Genomic DNA, 23,566 nt, shown 5'->3' with positions numbered 1-23,566 from the left:
TTACAATCAGATACTTATGAGTGAGGAAGACCAAGAGAAGACCCTGTTAGTAACCAGCCAAGGTCTGCATTGCTACAAAGTCATGCCCTTCAGTCTGAAGAATGCAAGAACAACATGCCAGAGGCTAGTAAATCACATGTCCAGCAAGCAGATAGGCAGAAACGTAGAAGTTTATATGGACAACATGCTCGCAAAAAGCCGAGAGGTAAATTCCCATCTGGACGACCTCCAGAAGGCCTTAAACACTTTAAAGAGGTATCAAATGAAGCTAAACCCAGTCAGGTGTATATTTGGCCTCAAGAAAGGATTAAAGCAAACCTAAAGAAGGTAAAGGCTATACTGGACATGGCTTCACCAAAGAACAGCAAAAGAGGTACAAAGACTGACAGGACGAATTGTGGCCTTGAACAGATTGTCTCTAAAGCTACAGATAAGTGCCTGCCTTTCTTTAAAATCCTCAAGTAGAATGGACAAGTGCGAAGCAGCCTCAAGGAGCACTTAGCAAAGCCTCCCCTCTTGAGCCTGTCAATACAAGAAGATCTGTTCTTGTATCTGGCTGTATCCCAGATGGCAGTCGCTTCAGCCTTGATTCATGAAGAAAACAAGATCCAACAATCGATTTACTGCACAAGTCAAGCTTTTCAAGAGGATGAGATGAAGTACCCAAGGATGGAGAATTTGGCATTTGCTTTGCTCGTCACTTCGAGCAAGCTTCGTCCATATTTTTAGACTCATGCTGTCATTGTAATGACAGACCAGGCCCGATGCAGCAGGGTGCATGGTTAAATGGATGATCGAGCTCAGTCAATTCAGCGTTGAGCACAAGCCGAAGATAGCAATCAAAGCCCAAGCTTTGGCAGACTTCACTGTTGAATTCACGCTTCCAGAACCAGACTTTAAGACAGAATACTGGATAGCCTATGCAGATAGCTCAACTATTACAGGCCCTGGTAGGATCAGGTGTAGTCATCATCTCACCAGAGAAGAATATCCTCAAACATGGAATACAACCAAAATTCCAAGCCAACAACAATGAAGCAAAGTATGAGGTCGTCCCCACCAGCTTGAGGATAGTCAAAGCCCTGGGGCCCAAGGACTTCAAACTGAAAACCGACTCCAAGCTCGTCGATTGGACAGACGACCAACGAATAACGAAGGCGAAAAAGGAAATACAAAAGAATTTAAGACTACCTTAACAATTGGTTGACTACTTTGACGATATCAGGATTGAATAGATCCTAAGGGAAAGCAATTTCGAAGTTGACAAAACTGGCTAGGCTGGCCTAATCCAGTAATGTCACAGACCAGCAAGGAGTGCACTTGGAAATACAGACGACCTTAAGCATGGAAGGACTACAAACCTTTCCAAATCAAGGAAGATTATTGTTTGCTGGTTAGGAATCCCAGGAGTGATTGTCTCAGATAATGGTCGTCAGTTCGACACCATAATCACCTGGGAACCCCTAAGTAAACGGCTAGACAGAAGTCACAAATCGAACTTTATTAAAGATCATTAAAGCTCGACTTGAGGGGGCTATGAGAATTTCTTTTGAGTATGATAAGGCTTTCAACAACTAAAGTTACAACTGAATTGCCTACCACTACCTACTTGAAGTCAGAAATGAGGAGTGGCTTGATATCAACAAAAGATGTCAAAACATCAGGTAAGCATAAATTTTATTAAAGCATTTCTTTGGAGCATTTCTTTTCAGTCAAGTTATTTCCCTTACAATCCCTTTATTAAGGTGAATGAAATAAAAGAGCTTCCAAGCTATTCAAATGCGTGATTGTTCAAAAGTAATATAAGCTCCAAGGACGTTAATCAAAGCTCCACTATCAGGCACAAAGCTTCAGAAGTAAGTCCATGATACAGACTCTACAGATGAGCATAAAGCTTGATGAACCAGAAATTTGTGGTCGTCATTATACGTAGATTGTCATTCACCCAGAGAAGACGTTACGCATTTATTATGCACATTGATGACGAAACGTAATGGACGGAGCAACGGTCATAGAATGAGTTGTGATCTCTAAACAAAGATTTTGTAACGCACTAATCATTGAGCATAAATGCAGCACATCATTGCCCATTAATGAGGCATATAACTATAAAAGAGAAGATAACAGAAGTTAAAGGTACACACAAATACTCTATGAAATCACTTTCAACTCATTTTTCACTCTAGAATCTTTCTCCTTACTAACTTAAGCATTGGAGGTGGTTTGGCTGATGCCACACCAGCGTGTTACTCTTCCCCTCAGTCCATTTTGCAGGATTCTCACCTACAGAGACGACCCCATTCACAGCATCATCCATTCACTACAATGAGGAGCTCAACTATTGATTTTTGCATCATCAGTTTGGCGCCGTTTGTGGGGACGCTAATCATTCAAGCCATCTTTCTCAGTGACAAAAGAGTTCCTCGAAGTACGAGATGGAAGTAGAAACTGGACCTTAGCCAGATGCTGTGCAACAACTACAAATCCAAGCCCTTTTGGCCAACGTGGATGAGCTGACTTGCCAGAATAAAGAACTGTATAAAACAATGGAGTTTCAAAAAACAGAACGTTGGTGGACAGGTGAAAACCAAAACGAAGAAGAATCAAACTCTCAAGCCAATAGGCTAGACAAAACTTTAGGAGAAGATTCCACTAGGGTGGAGAATGAGTTCCGCAACATGAGAAAGGAGGTGAACGAACTAAAAAGCGCCATGAAGGACAAAGGTAGAGAGAATCTAGATGGGATGATTTGAAGGACGGACTCACCATTCACCAATGAAGTGCTAAATTGTCCCCTCCCACCAAAATTTCGTCTCCCACAATTAGAGTCATATGACGGTTCCAAGGATCCCTTGGATCACATCGAATCGTTCAAGATGCTGATGCTGTTGCAGATGACCCCAGACGAAGTGATGTGTAGGGCATTTCCAATCATACTAAAAGGAGCGGCCAGAGTATGGTTTAGCAAAATACCTTCAGGAACTGTTGCAAACTATGAACAACTCAGCAAGAGTTTTGTTTGTCATTTCATTGAGGGGTAAAGACATAAAAAACCAACTAGCCATCTTCTTAACATTCAACAAGCAGAAAGAGAATCACTAAGATAGTACGTCACTCGATTCAATAAGGAACTGCTGCAAGTAGTTGAAGCTGAAGATCAAGTCATCTTAACCACCTTCCAAGTAGGGTTGTTGCCAAGGGATTTCTTCTTCTCAATCACTAAAAGTCCACCAAAAACAGTTGCGGAGTTGCTCCGTAAGGCTCAGAAGTACATGAATGTAGAAGATGCGGTGCTCGCAAAGGAAAATGAAGGGAAATAGGAAGAGAGACGAAGGAACAAGCAGCAATCGCGATAAGAAGAAGGAAACACGAAGTGTTGGGCAGGCCACAGGGAAAAAGAAGGAGCTTCCAGACAGGAAACCCAAGTTCACCAACTTCACTCCTCTAATAATGCCAATTGAGCAGGTCCTTATGTAGATAAGAGATGATCCTTTCCTACAATGGCCCAAGCCAATTAGCACTCCATTAGAAAGAAGAGACAAGAGCAAGTACTATAGATTCCACTAGGACCACGGGCATCGTAATGATGAGTGCAAACATTTGAAAGACTAGGTGGAAACTTTAATTCGGCAAGGGAAGTTGTAGAAGTACATTAGAAAGATGGAACCACACAGGTACCAACGAAGGGACGACCAGGACAGAACTCCGGAGATAGGGGATACCAAACCCCCTGTAGGAGAAATAAAGACGATCTCGGGAGGACTAACAGTAGGTGGAACATTGAAGTCCTTGAAAAAGGCATAGAGAAGGGAAATAAACAGCGTCCATTCACGGCTCCCTCCAATGAAGATGCCAAAGAATGACGAGCTTGATATTGTCTTCTCAAAAAGAGACGGTCGTGGCATCAAGTAACTGCATGACGGTCCACTAGTAATCATGCTTAGAGTGGAAGAATTCAACATCCACAGGGTGCTCATTGACAACGGAAGCTCAGCAAATGAAGCTGGATAAGAAAAGGACCAGGCCATTCACCTCGCCTCTAGTAAGCTTCACAGGGGATAGAATCGTCCTTAGGGGCATCGTCACTCTAATTGTGATCGCAGGAACTTACCCAGCACAGGTCAACAAGGAAATTGATTACCTCATAGTTGATTGCCCTTCAACATACAACATCATCTTGGGAAAACCTGCACTCAATAGACTAAAAGTAGTGACTTCAACATATCACTTGAAGGAAAAGTTTCCAATAGCTCATGGAGTAGGAGAAATCAGAGGAGACCAAGTTCTAGCAAGTGAGTGCTATCAAGTTGCCCTAGCATCGGGAGAGAACCACATATGGGTAATCAATGATCAGAACTGTGTGTCGTTTTCACAGACTTAAATAAGGCCTGCCCAAAAGACAGCTTCCCCAGGAGATTCGACGAAGGTATTGAAGATCGGAACAACACTCCCAACTTTTGAGAAAGAGAAAATGATCTCCTTCTTAAGGGCAAACTAAGATGTTTTCGCCTGGAAACACGAGCATATGCCCGGGATTGATAGGAAGATCATACAACATCGTCTCAACGTCAACCTAGAATGCAAACCTGTACAGTAGAAGCGGAGAATATTTGCATCAGAACGCAACAAAACTGTAACTGAAGAAGTAGATAAGCTGCTGAAAGCTGATTTGATCAGGGAATTCTTCTATCCAGATTGGCGAGAAAACGTGGTCAAGGTAAAGAAGAGCAACGATAAGTGGAGAATGTGTGTTGATTTCATAGACCTGAATAAAGTCTGCCCAAAAGATAACTTCCCCAAGAGATTCAATGAAGGTATTGAAAATCGAAACAACACTCCCAACTTCTGAGAAAGAGAAAATGATCTCCTTCTTAAGGTCAAACCAAGATATTTTTGCTTGGAAACATAAGGATATGCTCGGGATTAATAGGAAGATCATACAACATCATCTCAACGTTAACCCAGAATGCAAACCTGTACAGTAGAAGCAAAGAATATTTGCACCAAAATGCAACAAAGTTGTAATTGAAGAAGTAGAGAAGCTACTGGAAGCTGATTTCATCAAGGAAGTCTTTTGTCCAGATTGGCTAGCAAACATGGTCATGGTAAAGAAGAGCAACGGTAAGTGGAGAATGTGAGTCGATTTCACAGACCTGAATAAGGCCTACCCAAAAGACAACTTCCCCTTATTAAGGATTGACCAGCTAGTAGATTCAACTGTTGGACACAAGCTCTTGAGTTTCATGGATGCATTCTCTGGATGCAACCAGATTCTTATGAATGAAGTCGATTAGGAGAAGACCTTGTTCGTCACTAGCCAAGGGTTATTATGCTATAAGGTCATGCCCTTTGGACTGAAGAACGCAAGAGTCACCTACCAAAGATTGGTGAATCGTATTTTCTCTCACCAGATTAGGAGGAATGTGGAGGTGTACGTGGATGATATGTTGGTGAAAAGCAAGGATGAAGCCAACCACTTGGACGATTTAAAAGAGACCTTCCGCACATTAAGCAAGTACAATATGAAGTTAAACCTTGCAAAATGCATTTTTGCTGTTACTTCAGGAAAATTCTTGGGATTCATGGTGTCCCAACGAGGTATAGAAGCAAATCCAGATAAAGTAAAAGCAATAATTGAGGTCAAATCACCAAAGATAGTAAAGGGGGTGCAGAGCTTGATGGGAAAGGTTGCAGCCTTAAAGATATTCGTCTCTAGGGCAACAGACAAGTGCATGTCATTCTTCAAGGTATTGAAAAGAGCTTTTCAGTGGATTGACAAATACGAGGAAGCCCTTGCCAAGTTAAAAGAGTACCTGATGAAGCCACCTCTACTAAGCCCCTTGGTGATGGGAGAAAAGCTGTACCTCTAGTAGTATCCAACACTGCAGTAAGTTCGGCATTGATTAGAGAAGAAGGGAACATCTAGAAGCCAGTTTATTATACCAGCCAGGCATTTCTAGGAGCAGAAGTAAGTTACCTAAGGATGGAAAAGATAGCTTTCGCATTATTGGTCGCCTCTAAAAAACTCCGTCCTTACTTCTAAGCACACCCTATTGTCGTCATGACAGACTAGCCCATAAGAAAGACGATGAACAAGATAAACGCAACGGGACAACTCATTCAATGGGCAATTGAATTGGGCCAAATTGACATCGAATATCAACCTCGAGCAACAATAAAAGCCCAGGTACTGGCAGACTTCATTGCAAAATTCACTTACCCCTGTAAGAAAGAAGAATCCCCCATGGAAATATGGACGGTCCAAATAGATGGGTCAACCATGAAGAAAGCGGGAGGAGTAGGAGTAGTTCTTATACCTCCAGAAGGAGAAACATTGAAATATGCAGTCAGATTGTAGTTCCCAGCAACAAACAACGAGGCAGAGTATAAGGTATTGTTGACAGGGCTAAGTCTAGCAAAAGCTTTAAGAGCAAAGAGTCTCATCACCCAAGCTGATTCTTAGTTAATAATAGGATAAGTGAAGGGAGATTATGAAGCCAAAGAAGAAAGGATGCAGAAGTAAAAAATTGTCCAATGATTCTCACAGCACTTTGACAGTTTAAACTTTGTGCAAATCCCTCGAGCCAAAAATGCAAAAGCTGATTTTCTAGCAAGATTGGCCTTGTTAGACGATTACAATGTGACCTCCGAACTATGTGTAGAGAGAAGGGGGTAGCCAAGTACAGAAGGTGAACAAGTCCTAACGATAAAAGAATAAGATGAGTGGATGGCTCCCATCGTCCGTTACTTGAAAGAAGGATGGCTCCCTGAAGATGAAACAAAAGCAAGGAAGATACAGATCAAAGCAGCTCGCTTCGTCATTATTGACGACGTGTTGTATAGACGAGGATATTCGCTCTCATATCTAAGATGCGTTAGTTCAGAAGAAGCAGATTATGTACTCTGCGAGATACATGAGTGAACCTGTGGAAACCATGCTAGGGCAAGATCCTTAGTAGGAAAAGCGCTTGAAGTAGGATATTACTAGCCAACCCTACAGAAAGACGCATACAACATCGTTAGAGCGTGCGACAAGTGTCAACGCTTCGTAAATGTCCAGACGAGACCAGGAGAGATGATGACACCCATCTCCTCACCATGGCCCTTCGCCTAATTGGGAATTGATATTATGGGTCCATTCCCTCTAAGAAAGAAGCAACTTAGATTTCTAATAGTTGCAATTGATTACTTCACAAAATGGGTAGAAGCAGAGCCAGTGACGACGATAACAAAGGCTAAAGTCACAAGTTTTGTGTGGAAAAACATCATTTGCAGGTTTGGAGTCCCACATGTCATAATATCAGACAATAGAGTCAAGAGTCACTATTCTTCTCCAAGACACCCTTAGGCCAATGGCTAGATAGAAGTGACGAATAGAAGCTTGTTCAAAATTTTCAGAGCTAGGCTTGAGAGGGCAAAGGGGGCATGGCCTAAAGAACTATAAAATGTCCTTTGGGCATTTAAGACGACCACAAGAGTTCCAACAGGAGAAACACCATTTAGATTGACATTTGGCACTGAGGCCATCATACTGGTGGAAGTAGGACTGAAGAGCTACTTAGTCAAAACATATGAAGACCAGAAGAATCAGCAGGAGCTTAACAGCAATATGGACCTAATTGACGAAGTCAAAGAAGAAGCTATGAAGCGAATGGCCAAGCACAAGGAAGCAATAGCCAGATACTATAACAGAAAGGTTAAGGTGAGAAGGTTCAACATAGGAGACCTCGTCCTTAGGAAGGTGTCATAGGCAACAAAGGACCCATCCCAAGGAAAATTGGGACCAGCCTAGGAAAGCCCCAAGGTAATCCGTCATTCTAGAGAAGGCTCCTACTATCCGAAGTCTCTAGATGGCTAGGAACTATCTCGACCATGGAACATAGAACACTTGAAGAAATACTACCAGTAAGGAATGCTTTACATTTCAAGTTGCCTAATCTTCATATCAGTATGTATGGCAATCGTCACTTTCATCATTCATAAGATCAGTCATTCATAAGATCAATAATACATGAAATCATTATCCATGCGTATTCATTAATGATTATCCATGAACTGTCATGTGCAATACGTATTTATCAATGATTATCCATGATAAATCACTATCAAAATGTGTGCAACGTTTAGGAGTCGTCCTTGGGAGACGTCTCAAGGACCTCTGTCATTAAAATTTCAAACCAAAAGCTATTCACGCACAGCCAACGGCATCATAGCCATCGAAGTTGTTGATACACAACTACCAAAGTCGATTAAATCAGAGTTGTTTAAACACAATCAATATAATCGTAACAAAAAATGGTTAACCTAAAAGACGCTCCAATACCACGACTCTAAGTCACGAGTAAGGCGCAACATCGTCATTCAAACATGACTCAAGAAAAAGCTATTCAAACACAGCTAAAAAATACTATGTTGTTCAAACACAACTAAGATCGTCATTCAAACATGACTTGAGAAAAAGCTGTCGAAACACAGCAAAAAAATTCTAAGTTGTTCAAACACAACTAAGATCGTCATTTAAACATGACTTAAGAAAAAGCTATTCAAACATAGCTAAAAAATACTAAGTTGTTCAAACAAAATATTCAAACATGACTCAATAAAAAAGTTGTTTAAACACAGCTAAAAAATACTAAGTTGTTCAAACACAACTAAGATCGTCATTCAAACATGACTCAAGAAAAGCTGTTCAAACACAGCTAAAAAATACTATGTTGTTCAAACACAACTAAGATAGTCATTCAAACATGACTTGAGAAAAAACTATTGAAACACAGCTAAAAAATTCTAAGTTGTTCAAACACAACTAAGATTTTTATTTAAACATGACTTAAGAAAAAGCTATTTAAACACCGCTAAAAAATACTAAGTTGTTCAAACAAAACTAAGATTGTCATTCAAACATATCTCAATAAAAAGCTATTTAAACATAGCTAAAAAGTACCAAGCTGTTCAAACACAACTAAGACCGTCATTCGAATATGACTCAATAAAAAATCATTCCAACACAACCTAAGGTAAAAAGCTATTCATATACAAGCTAAGTACGAAAAAGCTGCTCAAATGCAAGCTAAAACATTGTCTTAACACAACTAACATCATCATAAAGGGTTGTCTAAGCATAAAAGAGTTGTTTACTGCAGCTAAAAGTAGGAAATCTATAAACCTATCTATAATCGTCAAAGGAATTATTTAGTTGCCCAAAACAATGGGTCCAAAGGAATTGTTTAGTTGCCCAAAACAACGGGCCCAAAGAGAAATATTGTTCTTGCCTTGCAAAGAAATTAAAAAAAAAAAAAAAAACTGAAAAGAAAAAATAAAGATTATTGCTTATCAGGGACAGGGTCTGCAAGGGTTATAATAGTGGCCTCCTTTATTCTTTCAGCAACGTCTGTGGCTTCCTCCGTCACGTTCTTCGCTATAGCCTTAGAGCACATGAGCTATTTCTTGATGTCGTCCACGGCTAAGCCAGAAAGGTCCAAGCTAGGATGGTGCTTTGCCATCGACTTCACGAGAAGATCAAAGCCCTCCATGTAGTACTTGCACAATTCATCAGAATACTCATCAGAGTCTTTAAAATCTTGTACCGTCGTGGCCCTAACATTCTGTAGCTTCAGCTCTAGGTTACCAATTTGCTTGTCCTTTAGCTTGCAGAAGTCCTCTCCACTTGTAGGCTTTTATCCAAGGTTGCCATGGGCTCCTTGTCATTCTCAACTTTGGCAGGGAAAATAGCAACCTTGTTCGTAAGCATCTCATTCTCAGCAGATAAAGATTTGACCAAAGGCTTAGACGTGGCCACTTTCTTTTCTAAATCCAAGAGCTTCTCGGAGACGAATAGGGACTCCCCCAAAGCCTACAAAGAAATTTTCTCCCAACAGAAGTAAAGCAAAGGAAAAAGAAGAAGCAGAGATGACCAATGACACATACTTGCACAAGCTTTTGGATGTGAGACGACATCACCTCACTGGATGACTTCTCCATCAGAGGGCTCAGATCATCCACAAAAGTGCCTCATAAGCCTTTAAAGCTGCTGTGTTAGCATCATCCCAGAAGGTAGGAAGGAAAGATTTACCACTAGCCTTTTTCTTCTTCCTAATCTCCTCTCCACTAGAGGCAATCATCTCCAGTGACGAAGTAGGAGAGGCAAGGTGCTTAGCAGGTGAGTGAGAAGGAGGAATTGTTGACGCAGGGTCTTTCTTAAAAACGTCACCAATCTTCTTCTTGGATAAAAGACCACTGATGGTGCCACCCTTGGCCTTCTTCTTTTGGGCCTTAGCTAATTTCTGCTTGCTAAATCTAGTCGTCATTCCTGAAAGGACAAGGCAAAAAGTTAAAAAAAAAAAGGAAAAAGAAAAGAAAGAAAAAGGCAAAAACATGTACTTTTTCTCATAACTTCCAAATTCTTCCAAACCTTTGTAGACGGTTCCGGACCCAAAAAGTGTAAATACAAGGACTGAGGAGAAACAAGCTCGTCAAAATCTTTGACGGACTCAAGATACTTCTTTGCTTTCTCAGCGTGACACTGGTACCTCTTCTTCAGACGAGGACGCTGGGAACTGCAAAACAAGAGTACCAGTAAGCCATCTATCATTGTCACTCATAAAAAAAGGGGGAAAAACAATTGAAAAGACGAGAAAGACACACCAGACACAGGAACTCCCCAACTAGAAAAAACTTGAGGGCTTCATCTAGGTCCTCACTAGGGACGAACTCCCAATCACTTCCAGAGATAAAAAGGAAATTTGGCTTCCAGTTTCGGAGAGACGATGGGTAATCAAGGATTAACCTAGAAGCCATATCCTACAACTTAAACTTATAATAGCCGGGGTCCTTAGATTTCCTCAAACGATAAAAATGGAGAAACTCGTCCCTCCTAATGACATCACCATCATTGGCGGACATCCACACCACCATGCAAGAAACAAGGATCCGCCAAGAGTTAGGCACTAGCTGTGCTAGAGTGAGATGCAAATAAGAAAATAGTTCCCTAATGAAGGGATGAACAGGGAAACGAAGGCCACTGGCAAAATCGGCCTCGTAAAAACAAACCTCATTGGCATAAGAGTAACAAGCCTCTTTGTCACTCAAGATCCTAACTTTTATAGAGTCAGGGAACTGGAACCTATCCTTGATTCGCTGCTCGTCTTTTCCCATAAGGGAACTCAAGATGTTCCAGGCTTTATAAGGGGTGGAAACAGAAGTGGCCTTCGAGACTACACGTTCATCAGACGAGGATAACCTCGTCTCCAGGTCACTAGACCTTACCTCAGACATCCTCAACAACCTAGCTACCTCAACAGAATGGGAGACTAAAGGAAACAAAGAAGAAAGGACAAAAGTATACGGACAGTCCTTCCCTACGAAGGAACTGACCCTCTCAAGACGCTCCCCCTCTACGGACTCAAGTAAACTACCTAAATGAGTAAAAAAGAAAGCTATCAAAGGACAATCTGCTCTAACAATAGAATAATCTACCATGGAAGAATCAGAAAAGAAGAAGAAGCGCAAAGGACTTACTAGGAAACGCAGAACAGAGAAAGGAAACTCGGAGGAGAGACAAACTCTAGAATAGAAAACTGAATAAGGAAAAATATAGAAGAAACGAAAGAGGAGGGAAAAATGCAAAACAAGCGGCCAAAACTCAAGCGGGAAAGCCGAGACATGTTCACACGTCAAGTACATCCTAGCCGTAAACGTGGTGCCCAACCACTCAGACATCAAGTCATCATAAATGCGTAGTACATGGAATACGAAGTGTCAGACGAATTTATTCTCATCTCGTCTAAAAGACGAGAAAACAAACAAAGGGGGTAGTTGATGAACTAGAAGTTTGTGGTTGTCATTATATGCAGATTGTCATTCACCCAGAGAAGACGTTATGCATTTATTATGCACAATGATGATGAAATGTAACAAATGGAGCAATGGTCACATAATGAGCTGTGATCTCCAGACAAAGATTTTGTAAAACACTAGCCATTGAGCATAAATGCAGCACATCATTGCCCATTAATGAGGCACATAACTATAAAAGAGAAGACAACAGAGGTTAAAGGCACACACAAATACTCTATGAAATCACTCTCAACTAATTTTTCACTCTAGAATTTTTCTCCTTTACTAACTTAAGCATCAGAGGCGGTTTGGTTGGCGCCACATCAGCGTGTTACTCTTCCCCTCAGTCCATATTGTAGGATTTTTCACCTACAGAGACGATCCCATTCACAGCATCGTCCATCTGTTACGACGAGGAGTTCAACTGTTGATTTTTTTTTGCATCATCAAAGCTCAAGTAGTCAATCTACATCAAGTCGTCGGTTAAGATTCCACAGATAAGCATAAGCTCAGGTAGTCAATCTGCATCAGACCAATGATACCGATTCTACTGAAGAGCATAAGCTCAAGCGGTCAATCTACATTAAAGCAGATTTCGCTGATGAGTATCAATTCAAGTTGGCAATCTATGATACAAACTCTATTGCCAAGATCAACTCTGAGGTATAAAACCCATTATGAAAGAGCAAATCTTCAGTAGCCAATTTAAACCTACGCAATGATAAGAACTCTATTGTCAACTCGTCAGTAGTTATCGATTCTACTGAAGAGCTTAAGCTCAAGTGGTCAATCTACATCAAAGAAGATTCCGCTGATGGGTATCAATTCAAGTTGGCAATTTATGATACAAACTCTATTGCCAAGATCAGCTTTGAGGTACAAACCCCATTATGAAAGAGCAAATCTTTAGTAGCCAGTTTAAACCTACGCAGTGATACGAACTCTACTATCAACTCGTCAGTAGTCAGTTTACGTCATCTCAAAACTGCAAACTTCACTGACGAGCATAAGTCCACATAGCCAGCTTGTAACACCTTTACAAAGCTTCAACAACATGTTTTCACCACAATTGATGGTACAAACTCAATTGGTAAGCTAAACTTCATGAACAAGCTTGAACTATGTCTTTTATTGGCGAGCTTAAAGCTCAAATATACATTATTCCAACTCTATCGATGAGTTTAAAGACGGTTAGCTTATGTTATCTCTATAAAGCTCTGATAGCTTATTTGTAGCATGACAATGTTACAAACTCTATTGATCTCATGACAAACCTCAAAGTTGTAAAATTCCTAAGGGAATGACACCAAGGTTCAAACAGCAAGCTTTAAAGCATAAAGCATGATAGCAAAAGCGTTAAAGCGAAAAGCATGATGGCAAACAAAGCATGAAATGTAAAAGCCTCAAACAAAGAGGCGACCATTGTTTTTTTTTTTTAATTTTTTTAAGGCCTCAAAACATGAAGGCAATCATTGTTTGGAAATAAAAGCCTCAAAATAGGAGGCACCCATTGTTTATAACTTTGAAATAATGGAAATAAAAAGAACTAAGCTTGCCCTGAGGGATGATCTGTAGATGCAGTGATGGTTTGTCCATCAACACCCTCATCAGTAGCATCACCTCCTCTGACAGCAGCAGCAACGTCCTCCCCAACAACAGTTTTCTTAACTTCAACTTCAGTTTCAATTTCAGTAAGAACAGAAGCAAATTCTTCAGCAACTCGGCTCTTCTCCTCCTAGGCTTCATCAGCAATCATTTCTGTGTCCACGACTTCAAAATCCAAAGCTGAGAGGTCAATGGCTTCACCCTGGTGCTTCAACATCCATCTACGGAGAAGTTCAAAGCCCTTGAAATACTGGGAGAAAAGAAGGTCGGAGAAATGATCGGACTCTTGGAATTGAGCAATCACCTCGTCTCTTGCCTCAGCAGTCTGGAGGAGAGCAGCTTGGAGTTCATCATCCTTTTGAGCAACGAGCTTCTTCTCAACCTTTAAAGCCTTTTTGAGCTCATTCGCCTTCTCCTTGGATTTCAAGGCCTAGACCATAGCTTCCACTAAGTCCTTTCTCAGACGAGAACTTTCAACCTCAGCAGACTCGGCCTTAGATTGAGCGATGACCACTTTCTCCTCAACACTCAGGTAGTCAGCTGTCAGTCGAAGGGACTCACCAAGGACCTAGAAGACAAAGACATAGCCAAATCTCACATCTTTGTAGAATGAAATCCAAAGAAGTGCTAAAGGAAAAAACAAATAACATACCTATACCAATTTGTGAATATGATGACTAACAAGCTTGTGAGAAGGTACAGCAGAAAGGCCCCTTAGCTCCTCACCAGTGATGATGTTGTGGGCTCGGCCAACGGTGGTAGCTGGGTCCTCCCAAACACTTTTCCCAACCTTGCCTTTCCCTTTGGAATGAGTGACGGGAGGAGCGATGACCGATGAAGGAAGTGCAGCCACTACCTTCGGAGAAAGAGTTTGGGAAATAGGAGCCTGGAACAAGGCTAGAGGGGTAGGCCCTTTAAACTTTCCTTCGCCAAATTTTTGCCTCTTTGCATTAGGGGCCAACGAAGATAGAGGCTCACTCTTCATGCTTCTTAGACGAGTGTACTTTTCCTTACTTTGCCCAGTTGCCATCTCTGCAAAAGACGGACGCTCGTCATTATAAAGAGATTTTCTCGTCATAAGAAGTGCGTAATCGTCAGTATAAGGAAAATTGCTCATCATTCAAAAGTTAAAAAAAAAAAAAAGCGAGCATACTTCTTTCTTCGAGAGGAATTTTTTCCAGCACTAATTAGGAAGGTTCAGGTCCAAGACAGCATTCGTATAACCGACGAGCACCTACAAGACCCTTAAAGTCCTCAGACGAAAGAGTAAGAGCAAACTCCAAAGTAGCTTCAACACGTCCTTGGTATCGCTCCTTCAACTCAGGTCGTTTAACAGTTGCAAAGCAAATAAGAAAGAAGGTTAGAAAATAAGAAATGAGCAAAACGAAAATAAAACAGAAACAAGAAGAGAAAAAGTGCGCACCAATAGTGGGTATTTCCCATCTTTGCAATAACCTTGGGACCTCACCCCAAAGGTCGTTTCTCAACATCTCAAATTCTCCAGACATAAAAAAGTAACGTGATTTCCAATCATGAAAAGAAGTAGGAAATTCAAGGACTACCTTGGTTTGCTTATCCCAAGGAGAGAGTTCAAAGTACCCGTAGTAGGTAGAAGGTTTCAACTTATATAAAAACAGAAATTCATTTAGGGTGATCATCTCCCCGTCATGAACCATGAACCATATGGCCATACAACTGAGGACTGTCCTCCAGGCATTAGGAAGAAGTTGCCCAGGAGCAATATTAAGATTGGACAGAAGGTGGTGTATGAAAGGGTGAACAGGAAACCTTAATCCATAGGAGAAAGCAGCCTCATAAAAGCTCACATTCCCGTGAGCAAAGCTACAAGCTTTCTCACCATTATGAGGCAGCCTAGAGATGACCTCGCTAGGATTTTGGAATCTTCCCCTAATGGATTCCAAATCCTTACCATCTAAGAAATATTCCTCAGAAAGAGCATGGAATGGAGTCACAGACGAGGATGAAGAAGCTCGCAAAGATGAGCGATTACGTGAAGAAGGAGTTGAACACTTGGGAAGTTTAGAAGGAACTGAAGGTCTCAAAGAAGAGGATGGCTTTGCCTGTGAAATTTCAAAAACGAAATCGCTGCTAGAAGAGGAACTAGACTCTGATTCACCAACCCTAGCCTCAATTTCTCTATCACCCATTTCTACGTGATAAGAAATCAAGGGGTAAAAATTGAGAAGCACTGGCCTAAAAGCAGCACAATCACGGGGAAGAAACGACCTAACTCGAGGATGTTTTCGACCAGACTTCTCAAGAAAAACTCTTAATCTAGCAAAGAAGAAGGAAACAGAAGGACACTCACGCCGAACCAAAGACAAATCAACCATAAATGGAGTTCTAAGAAGGAGAATCTTAACGAGATTTTGAGAAGTAAGGAGTTTTGATACTTCAGACCTCAAATATGAAATTGGCGCAGAAAGAGGAAGAAAGAGGATGAAGAGTTTTCTTTTTTCTAAAAAGAAAAGCTTGGTTTATGGCGCCAAAAGCTCAAAACACATAAAAACCCTCACATGCACGACCAAGGCATGAACTACACGTGGCCAGTACTTGACAAAAAATCGCGTCTCCATTAATGAGATAGGATGGAAATTTCGGGAAGAGGAAAAGCAATCAAAAAACACCAGAGTTATTCCTCTACTTGTCTCAAAGAAGGAACGACTAAGGAATAAGGGGGCAACTGAAGAGCCATATTTAATCAGTAGACCTTCAGTGAATTTGGTTGATTGTGAGATTGCAGACTGTTAGTAAAATGGGTCGTTAGTAACACTGATGACCGTTACACACATTAACGATCTGGCTCTAAATCCTTTCCTTAACAAGGTCTAAACGTTACGGGCTTCAGCAGACAGCCTCAGACAGCTAAGCTGATCATTGTAAAACTGTTACAAGACTTTAAACAAGGATATAATAGCATTCAACAGGCTATTTAAAGCCTCGAACGTCTGGCACAATAAATGCTCCGAGCATTTTTTGACAAACATGCTATATAAGGCAAATAACAACAAGTGAGCAGGGATGAACGCATACACTTATGCACTATACTCAGACTATGTCTTACTTTATTCTGTTTTTCAAGGAGATAAACTAACTTAAGCATCAGAGGCTCCCTCGGGACCCTAGGTGCCCTCTTACATTGTTTCTTTGAAACAGGTATTGACAATTGTCCATACCAGTGATGAGGAGCATACTGACGAGTGGCAGTTTTCTGCTTCATCAACTTGTATGATCTTTTTCCCATGTTATTAGAGCATTAGCATTCGGTATTTACAAAAAAAAATTTATTTTACACCACACAAAACATCCCATTTCTTAATTATCTCATCTATTCATTAAAATATTATTTTCACCAACTCTTTCTCTTTCTCTCCCTCTTCATAAAAAATAATTAAAAAAACCCAGCTACCACAAGGAAAAAATCTAACCACCACTCCCATCAACCACTGGCATCAACACAACCAAAACCATCACCATCAACCCATTTTTCCTCTCCATTTCCTTGTGTCTAAAAGCTTACCACCACCATAAAAAATATTTTAAAAAAACCTAGCTACCACCAAGAAAAAAAACTAACCACCACTGCCATCCAGCAAACCCACCATGCTGCCGGCCAACAACCACCACCACAACCACAATAGCCACCACCATGCCAACCACCAAAACCATTAAAACAACCACCAACACCCGTTAAAAAAAAACCACCAAACCCACCACCAACAAAAACCACAAGAAATAGCAACCACAAGAACCACCAAGAGTAAAAAAAAAAAAAAACAAATAAAAAAACACAAAGAAACCCACCACACCAATCTCGTTGACAACCACACCACCATGCCGTCAACCACGGCAATCTAGAAACCCACCAGGCCAAACTCATCGACAACCATGCCACCACGCCGGTCTCCACCTCACCATGCCACCACTCCAATCAACAAACCTAAGACTAAAATCCACCAACCCATGACTAAAATCGACCCATGGCAGCAACCCACCTATGTTAGCAACTAGAGAGAGAGCGACAGAGAAGATAGAGAAATAAAGAGAGGATAGACAAAGAAAAGGGAGAAACAAAGAGAAGAGGGAGAAGAGAAGGGAGTGAGGAAGACAAAGATGATGGAGAGTCAGAATAAAATAATGATATTTAGTTTTACAATCTGTGAATAGTAAAGTGTAAATGTAGAAGTGTATTGTAGCAGGATTGAAAAAAATTTACCAAATAAACACCTGGGTAATGCATGTACTTAGTGGTTTAATGCTTAAAAAATAGGATATCCGGAGTTTACAACTCTAATGCTCTTAGATCTTTAAACTATTTAGTTGATTCTCTTGCAACTTGGGCCCCCTTTTGTAATTGTCCCAATGCCATCGCCATCTTCTCTCTCCCCTCAGTTATTTTGTAGGTAGTGAAGGCAAATGATTGTGGTTGCGGATCTTTTCCTTAATAAATTTTGTACGGGTTCCATTATTGCATGCATTTAAGCTTGTGGGGCCAGAGAACTTACGACCCGGCCCACTTTCCACTAGGGCCCAGGGCTCGTGCCGAGGAGGGTGTGCCAAGGAGGGTAGTTGCCGAGGACGAGTAGGGAAAGACTAAATAGCCTAAAGACGCAGCCGAGGATGACCCTGTCCTCGGCATCCCAAGACTTCGAAGGGAAGAGTGACATGTCATCAAAAGCAGCCTCCAAAAGGCCCCCAGAAGAAGAGGCGAGTAGAATGGAACCCACGTGGGGGTACGGTGTGGAGGTGGTTCAAGGTAAATATGTCCCCTCCACATTGAATGCGTCCACAAACGTCCTAACCATATTAATGAGAAAAGACGCTTGAACAGTGTGGTTTCGGTTATTGCAACTAACAAAAAGCAAGGGGAGGCGGCTGATGAGACAGGTACTTGAGTAGGCACCTGCCTGATCAACAGGTGGAGGGCCAGGATCAGCCAAGAAGGGCTATATAATGTGAAGATTGATGCGCCAAAAGGAGGTTGGGAAAAAAGACCAAGAACTAGAGCCTCCCAGTCCGACTCAAGGAGAAAGACTCCTCGAGCGAACATGGTTTAATTTTGTATGAACACCACGACCAATCACCGTTCGGTGACCAAAGCCTAGCCTTTCAAACTCATGCTCTACAAATTATATTGTTTGGACCCTCAACGTGCGAACCCAATACTATTTTGGAGCCGTCGCGAATTGAGTCCTTACAAAGCTGTTAATCATCTATTTTAGGAAATTCTTTATGAAAAAAAAAAAAAAACTGTAAAAAATGTAAATAACATTTTTCATAAAAAATTTTCAAATTCAGACAACTACTCTCTTGTTGAAGTTTAGAACTATTTGCAGCTAATAAGAAATAATACTAATCCATAGAAGATCTCTGTTATGTTATTGCATGCGTTGCTCTTAGAGGTAAGAGCTAACATGGCATCCACTCGTGACATCGTACCCTTGTACGCAACACTCCTCGACGCTTGCTCTTCCACCAAAAACCTCCAAAATCTCAAACGTCTTCACGCCCGAACAATTAGACTCGGCATTTCACCTCACGACTTCATCCGAACTAAGCTCATCTCCTCCTACGCCTCCTGTGCCCAACTTCACCAAGCTAACCTTCTTTTCTCCTTTGCCACTCGCCGACCCACTTACCTTTTCAACACTCTCATCAGAGCCTACTCATCTCTCAGTCTCTTCTCTCACTCTCTCTCCCTTTTTCGCCAAATGCTCCTTGCTGCCAAACCCATTGACCGCCACACCTTGCCCGTTGTGCTTAAATCGTGCGCCGGGTTATCGGCTCTACGGCTTGGCCGGCAAGTCCACAATGCGGTTTTGGTTAATGGGTTTACCTTAGATTTGGGAAATTCGAACGCGTTGATAACAATGTATGTTAAGTGTGGTGATTTGGAAAATGGGCGTAAGGTGTTTGATGGAATGCCTGTGAGGAATGAGATTTCTTGGTCAGCGATGATGGCAGGGTATGGGATGCATGGGTTGTTTAGTGAAGTGTTTGGGTTGTTTGATAGAATGTTGGAGGCTAATGAGAGGCCGGATGGCGTGACTTTTACGACGGTACTGACAGCTTGTAGTCATGGTGGTTTGACAGACAGAGGGAGGGAGTATTTCAAGATGATGCAGGGGAGGTTTGGGGTTAAGCCAGGGCTGGAGCACTATACGTGTATGGTGGATATGTTGGGGAGGGTAGGCCAGGTGGAGGAAGCGGAAAAGTTGATTTTTGGAATGGAGATAGAGCCTGATGAAGCTCTTTGGGCCGCATTGTTGGCTGCTTGTAGAATTCATGGGAAGCTGGAGGTGGCTGAGAGGGTGGCAGAGAAGGTTTATGGGAAGCGACTGAGTGTAGAATCTTTGTGAATCATTTTGCTGCATGGACTTAAGATTGTTGCTTGAATGAGTTCTATAGTTCAAGAAGCTATGTTGGGGAAGACATTTTGACTTCTTGGATCACCATGAAAATTGAAAGTCATTTCTGGAGCTGAAGCATTTAGCAAGCGAACAGATAAGAGTGCTCATTTCACCTTTGCCAGCTTCTTCATTTGAGAAATACCTTTTGGTGGCAACTCATGGAAATGCCATATCAAAGTATACCATAAATTCTTTAGTTTCTTTGCTCTTCCTTTGCATGGTTTAAGTGTTTCTTGATGACCTTGCTATCAATATTTAAGTGATATTGATCGGTGAGGGATGATAAGAACACGCTACAAGTTGTTACATTGACCAGAAGATAAAAGGGGTTGGTATTTCATGAGTGGTAGAAGAGCTGAACTGAAGCTACTATTAAAATGTCCAAAATTGGGGAAAGGAGCCGTTAGGATAGTTTGGCCAACAAATAGAGATCATTATACTTTTCAAGAATATATTCATAAATTTTAAGGTGACACACTTCTTTCTTTATACAGATGTTATGTTCGTTATTGTGTCTTTTTCAAGGGATTGAGGTTGTGAGTTGTGAATAATGATTGATTTGAGATTATGACAATTATCATCATCATAATCTGCTCAATTAAGCTCTGTAAGGATCTATTTTTTAGTGTAATTTTTTTTAGTTCCATACCTAGCTTCACTAATAACATAATATGCTTGTACAGAAATATTGAATTAGCAATTTTATTTTCTATGTAGACTATGACGATGTATTGGCTTTCATTCACCTTCACATTCAGGCTTCATTATGATTGGTTCCCTGTATGTCATTATTCCTTTTGTAGCTCTAGTTACAACAGTATGGCAAGATTGACCGACTCTTTCTATACATATATCATTCTTCCTTTTGGAGTCTTCCATTTTGCATTAAAATATATACTTGTGTATCCATACATATATACATGTGTGTATATCCATATATTTGTGTATGTGTATCCATATATACTTGTAACATCTGCCATTTTTAGATCATTAGCTTTGCATTGTGGTGAAAGAGACTCAATCTAATTTAAAGAAAATGCAAAAAATATCCCTGAATTTTGATTCAAAATCAAACTGATCTCTTACTATTATTTTTTAATTTGAAATTTCAAACCTGTGAGGTTAAAGAAATGACTAGATTGTTCCTTTTGTAACACTTTGGTTGGTTCCGTAGACAAAAAAAAAAAAATGTTATCACACATGTTACACATGCTTTCTTTTAATAAAGAAAAAAATAACTTTAATGTAAAATTTGTTTGGATATTCTTCTTCTTTCATTTCCTGAATAGATTAATTAGTCATGGTTCTGAAGCTAAAAACATTTCACATGCAATCAATCTAAAACAGAAATTTATAGGCGAAAAATATGATGTCTTTACTCTTTAGCTTGATCAGCAGTTCACAAAAAACATATATTACATTCTTGTGTCTGTTGCTAAACCTCAATAATGTTTTTTAATCATCTTCATAAGATTCATTTTCAAAGGTCTGAGGTACATAACCACATAGTTTCAGTTCAAGGGACAGAAGCTCTAACATTGCATGAATGCTATCTGTTTCAGCATGGCAGTTATCGCCAGCCACAAATTCGTGAATGCTACAATCAATTTCAATTGAACTAGATCCCGGTTTCTTTTGTATTCCACGGGCCTTCATTGTCCTTCTAATCTTGCTAGCACCATCCCACCTACCAATGGCTGCATATATATTCGCAAGGAGAACATAATTGGAATCGCCACTGGGGTCCAATTCAGAAAGATAATTCATTAACCTTTCAGCCAAACTGACATTCCCATGAGTCCTACAAGCAGCCAGCAATGACCCCAACACAACTTCATTTGGCTTCATTGGCATGTTTTCTATCACATTCAGTGCATCTTCCAACCTGCCTGCACGGCTATAAAGATCCACTATGCAGCCATAGTGCTCTATTCTAGGGGTAATTCTATGAACTCTCTTCATTTCATCAAAGAATTTGAGCCCCTCATCAACTAATCCAGCATGGCTACATGCAGTAAGAGCTCCTGTGAAGCTGATCCCATCCGGCTTGAACCCTTCCTTCTGCATTAAACCGAAGAACTCCAGAGCTTCTTCTACATGACCGTTAACAGCAAAGCCTACAATGATTGAATTCCATGATACCAAGGTTCGCTTCGTCATTTTCTCAAAGATTTGACGAGCAAATTCGATACATCCACATCGGGAATACATGTCTATCAAAGAGTTACTTATCCTAATATTGTCCTTAAAGTCTTGCTTCATAACAAATCGATTCATCCATAGCCCCAAACCAAGGGTTCCCAAATTGGCACATGCGGAAAGTACTGCAATAATGGTGACATAATCCGGTTCCACTCTGGCAAGCTGCATTTCTTGGAACCATAGCAACGCCTGCTCAAAGTGATCTTTCTTACCAAACCCACCAATCAAAGCAGTCCAAGAAATCGCATCTCTCTCAGGCATTTCATCAAACAGCTGTATTGCGTCCTCAACTTTCCCATTCCGCATATACCCATTAATCATAGTATTCCAAGACACCGAATTCTTCACACCCATCTCATCAAAAACCATTCTCGCAAGATCCACGCGTCTGCATTTTGCGTACATATCGAGTAGTGCAGTACCGACCATGACATTGTTTGTAAGCAAACCAAACTTGCGAACATAAGCATGAATTGAAGACCCAAAAGCCACACTCTCAAGTGGGAAATCAGCACAGGCCGAGAGAAGCGTAATGAAAGTGACGTGATTGGGTTCGACCCCAGCTAGTCTCATGCGTTGAAACTCTGCGGCGGCTTCGGGCAGTTGGGCATTTCGGCAGTGGCGAGCAATGGAAGAAGTCCATGAGACAACAGGGTCAATGGTGGGCCTGTTGGTCTGTGGGAGGGAGACACGGTGACGGTGGTTTGGTAAGGAGGAGGGTTGGGTTGGGAGTGGTGGTTTGGGTGTCTTCGGAGGAGAAGAGAGTTGGGTTGGAGTGGCTGTGTTAGTGTAGGCGGTAACGTTCATTTTGTTGTTCAAACTTCAAAATACCGTTTGTTTGATGAGTGGATCGAATGGAAAGAGAACTAGATAGAGAGATGAAAGGAGCTGCAATACCTATGAAACAATCTCAGCCATTGATTAAAAAATTAAGAAAAAAAGTTAAGAAAAGTAAAAAGTTGAAAAAATATTGTGAGAGAGGGTGGGTGAATTGCACTTGGATCCTAATCGAGAGGAGTTAACGTATTCTTTATTCACTGTTATTCTTGATGAGTAGCAAATATTTTTTTTACAAAAGATAGAATCTGGAACATAGTTACGTGGATTTGATTTTCACCACAAATATAAAAAGATAATAAAGTATAGGATTGACCAATGCACTGGTTGGCCTAGGGGTAAGGGCCAACATCAGCCATATGTTTGAATTTTATTGTGTTGATTCTCTTTGGATCTTACTTTATTCACCTAGCTTTTTTTGTGTGAAAGTAGTTAGGGTACTGTCATGGTCACATTCAAATTGGGAAGTGAAGGTTTTATTTTTGTTTTTTCTGAATAAGTACGATACTAGGTTAAGAGAAGGTGTGTGTACACAACTTTTGTTGCAGGTAGTGGTTAATTTATCATAGTCACACATATCATCAAATTGTGGCAAAAATTAGAACAATTTCAATGGTCCTAAATGATCAGTTGAGTTAATGAAACATTTCAAATTC

General features: G+C 40.8%; 2 protein-coding genes across 3 annotated transcripts; one reads left to right on the top strand and one right to left on the bottom strand.

Annotated features, from left to right (window-relative positions):
* The first annotated feature begins 18,796 nt into the window (after positions 1–18,796).
* On the top strand, positions 18,797–20,723 carry LOC126725078 (putative pentatricopeptide repeat-containing protein At3g11460, mitochondrial). Of its 2 annotated transcripts, XR_007655314.1 has the most exons (2): positions 18,797–20,340; positions 20,589–20,723. XR_007655314.1 is itself a non-coding variant. In XM_050429587.1 (1 exon), the coding sequence occupies exon 1, from the start codon at positions 18,837–18,839 to the stop codon at positions 19,818–19,820; it is 984 nt and encodes a 327-aa protein (XP_050285544.1). In that variant the 5' UTR covers positions 18,797–18,836; the 3' UTR covers positions 19,821–20,422. The 2 variants fall into 2 exon arrangements, 1 of the variants encoding a protein (XP_050285544.1); XM_050429587.1 differs by lacking the exon at positions 20,589–20,723 and having other exon boundaries at positions 18,797–20,422.
* A 498-nt stretch (positions 20,724–21,221) lies between these two features.
* On the bottom strand, positions 21,222–23,160 carry LOC126725071 (pentatricopeptide repeat-containing protein At1g05750, chloroplastic). Its single transcript, XM_050429573.1, has one exon. The coding sequence runs from the start codon at positions 22,878–22,880 to the stop codon at positions 21,327–21,329; it is 1,554 nt and encodes a 517-aa protein (XP_050285530.1). The 5' UTR covers positions 22,881–23,160; the 3' UTR covers positions 21,222–21,326.
* Between the last annotated feature and the right edge of the window lie 406 nt (positions 23,161–23,566).

Source organism: Quercus robur, chromosome 1, assembly GCF_932294415.1.
Source record: "Quercus robur chromosome 1, dhQueRobu3.1, whole genome shotgun sequence".
NCBI lineage: Eukaryota > Viridiplantae > Streptophyta > Magnoliopsida > Fagales > Fagaceae > Quercus > Quercus robur.
This window is presented reverse-complemented; position numbering and strand designations above follow the sequence as displayed.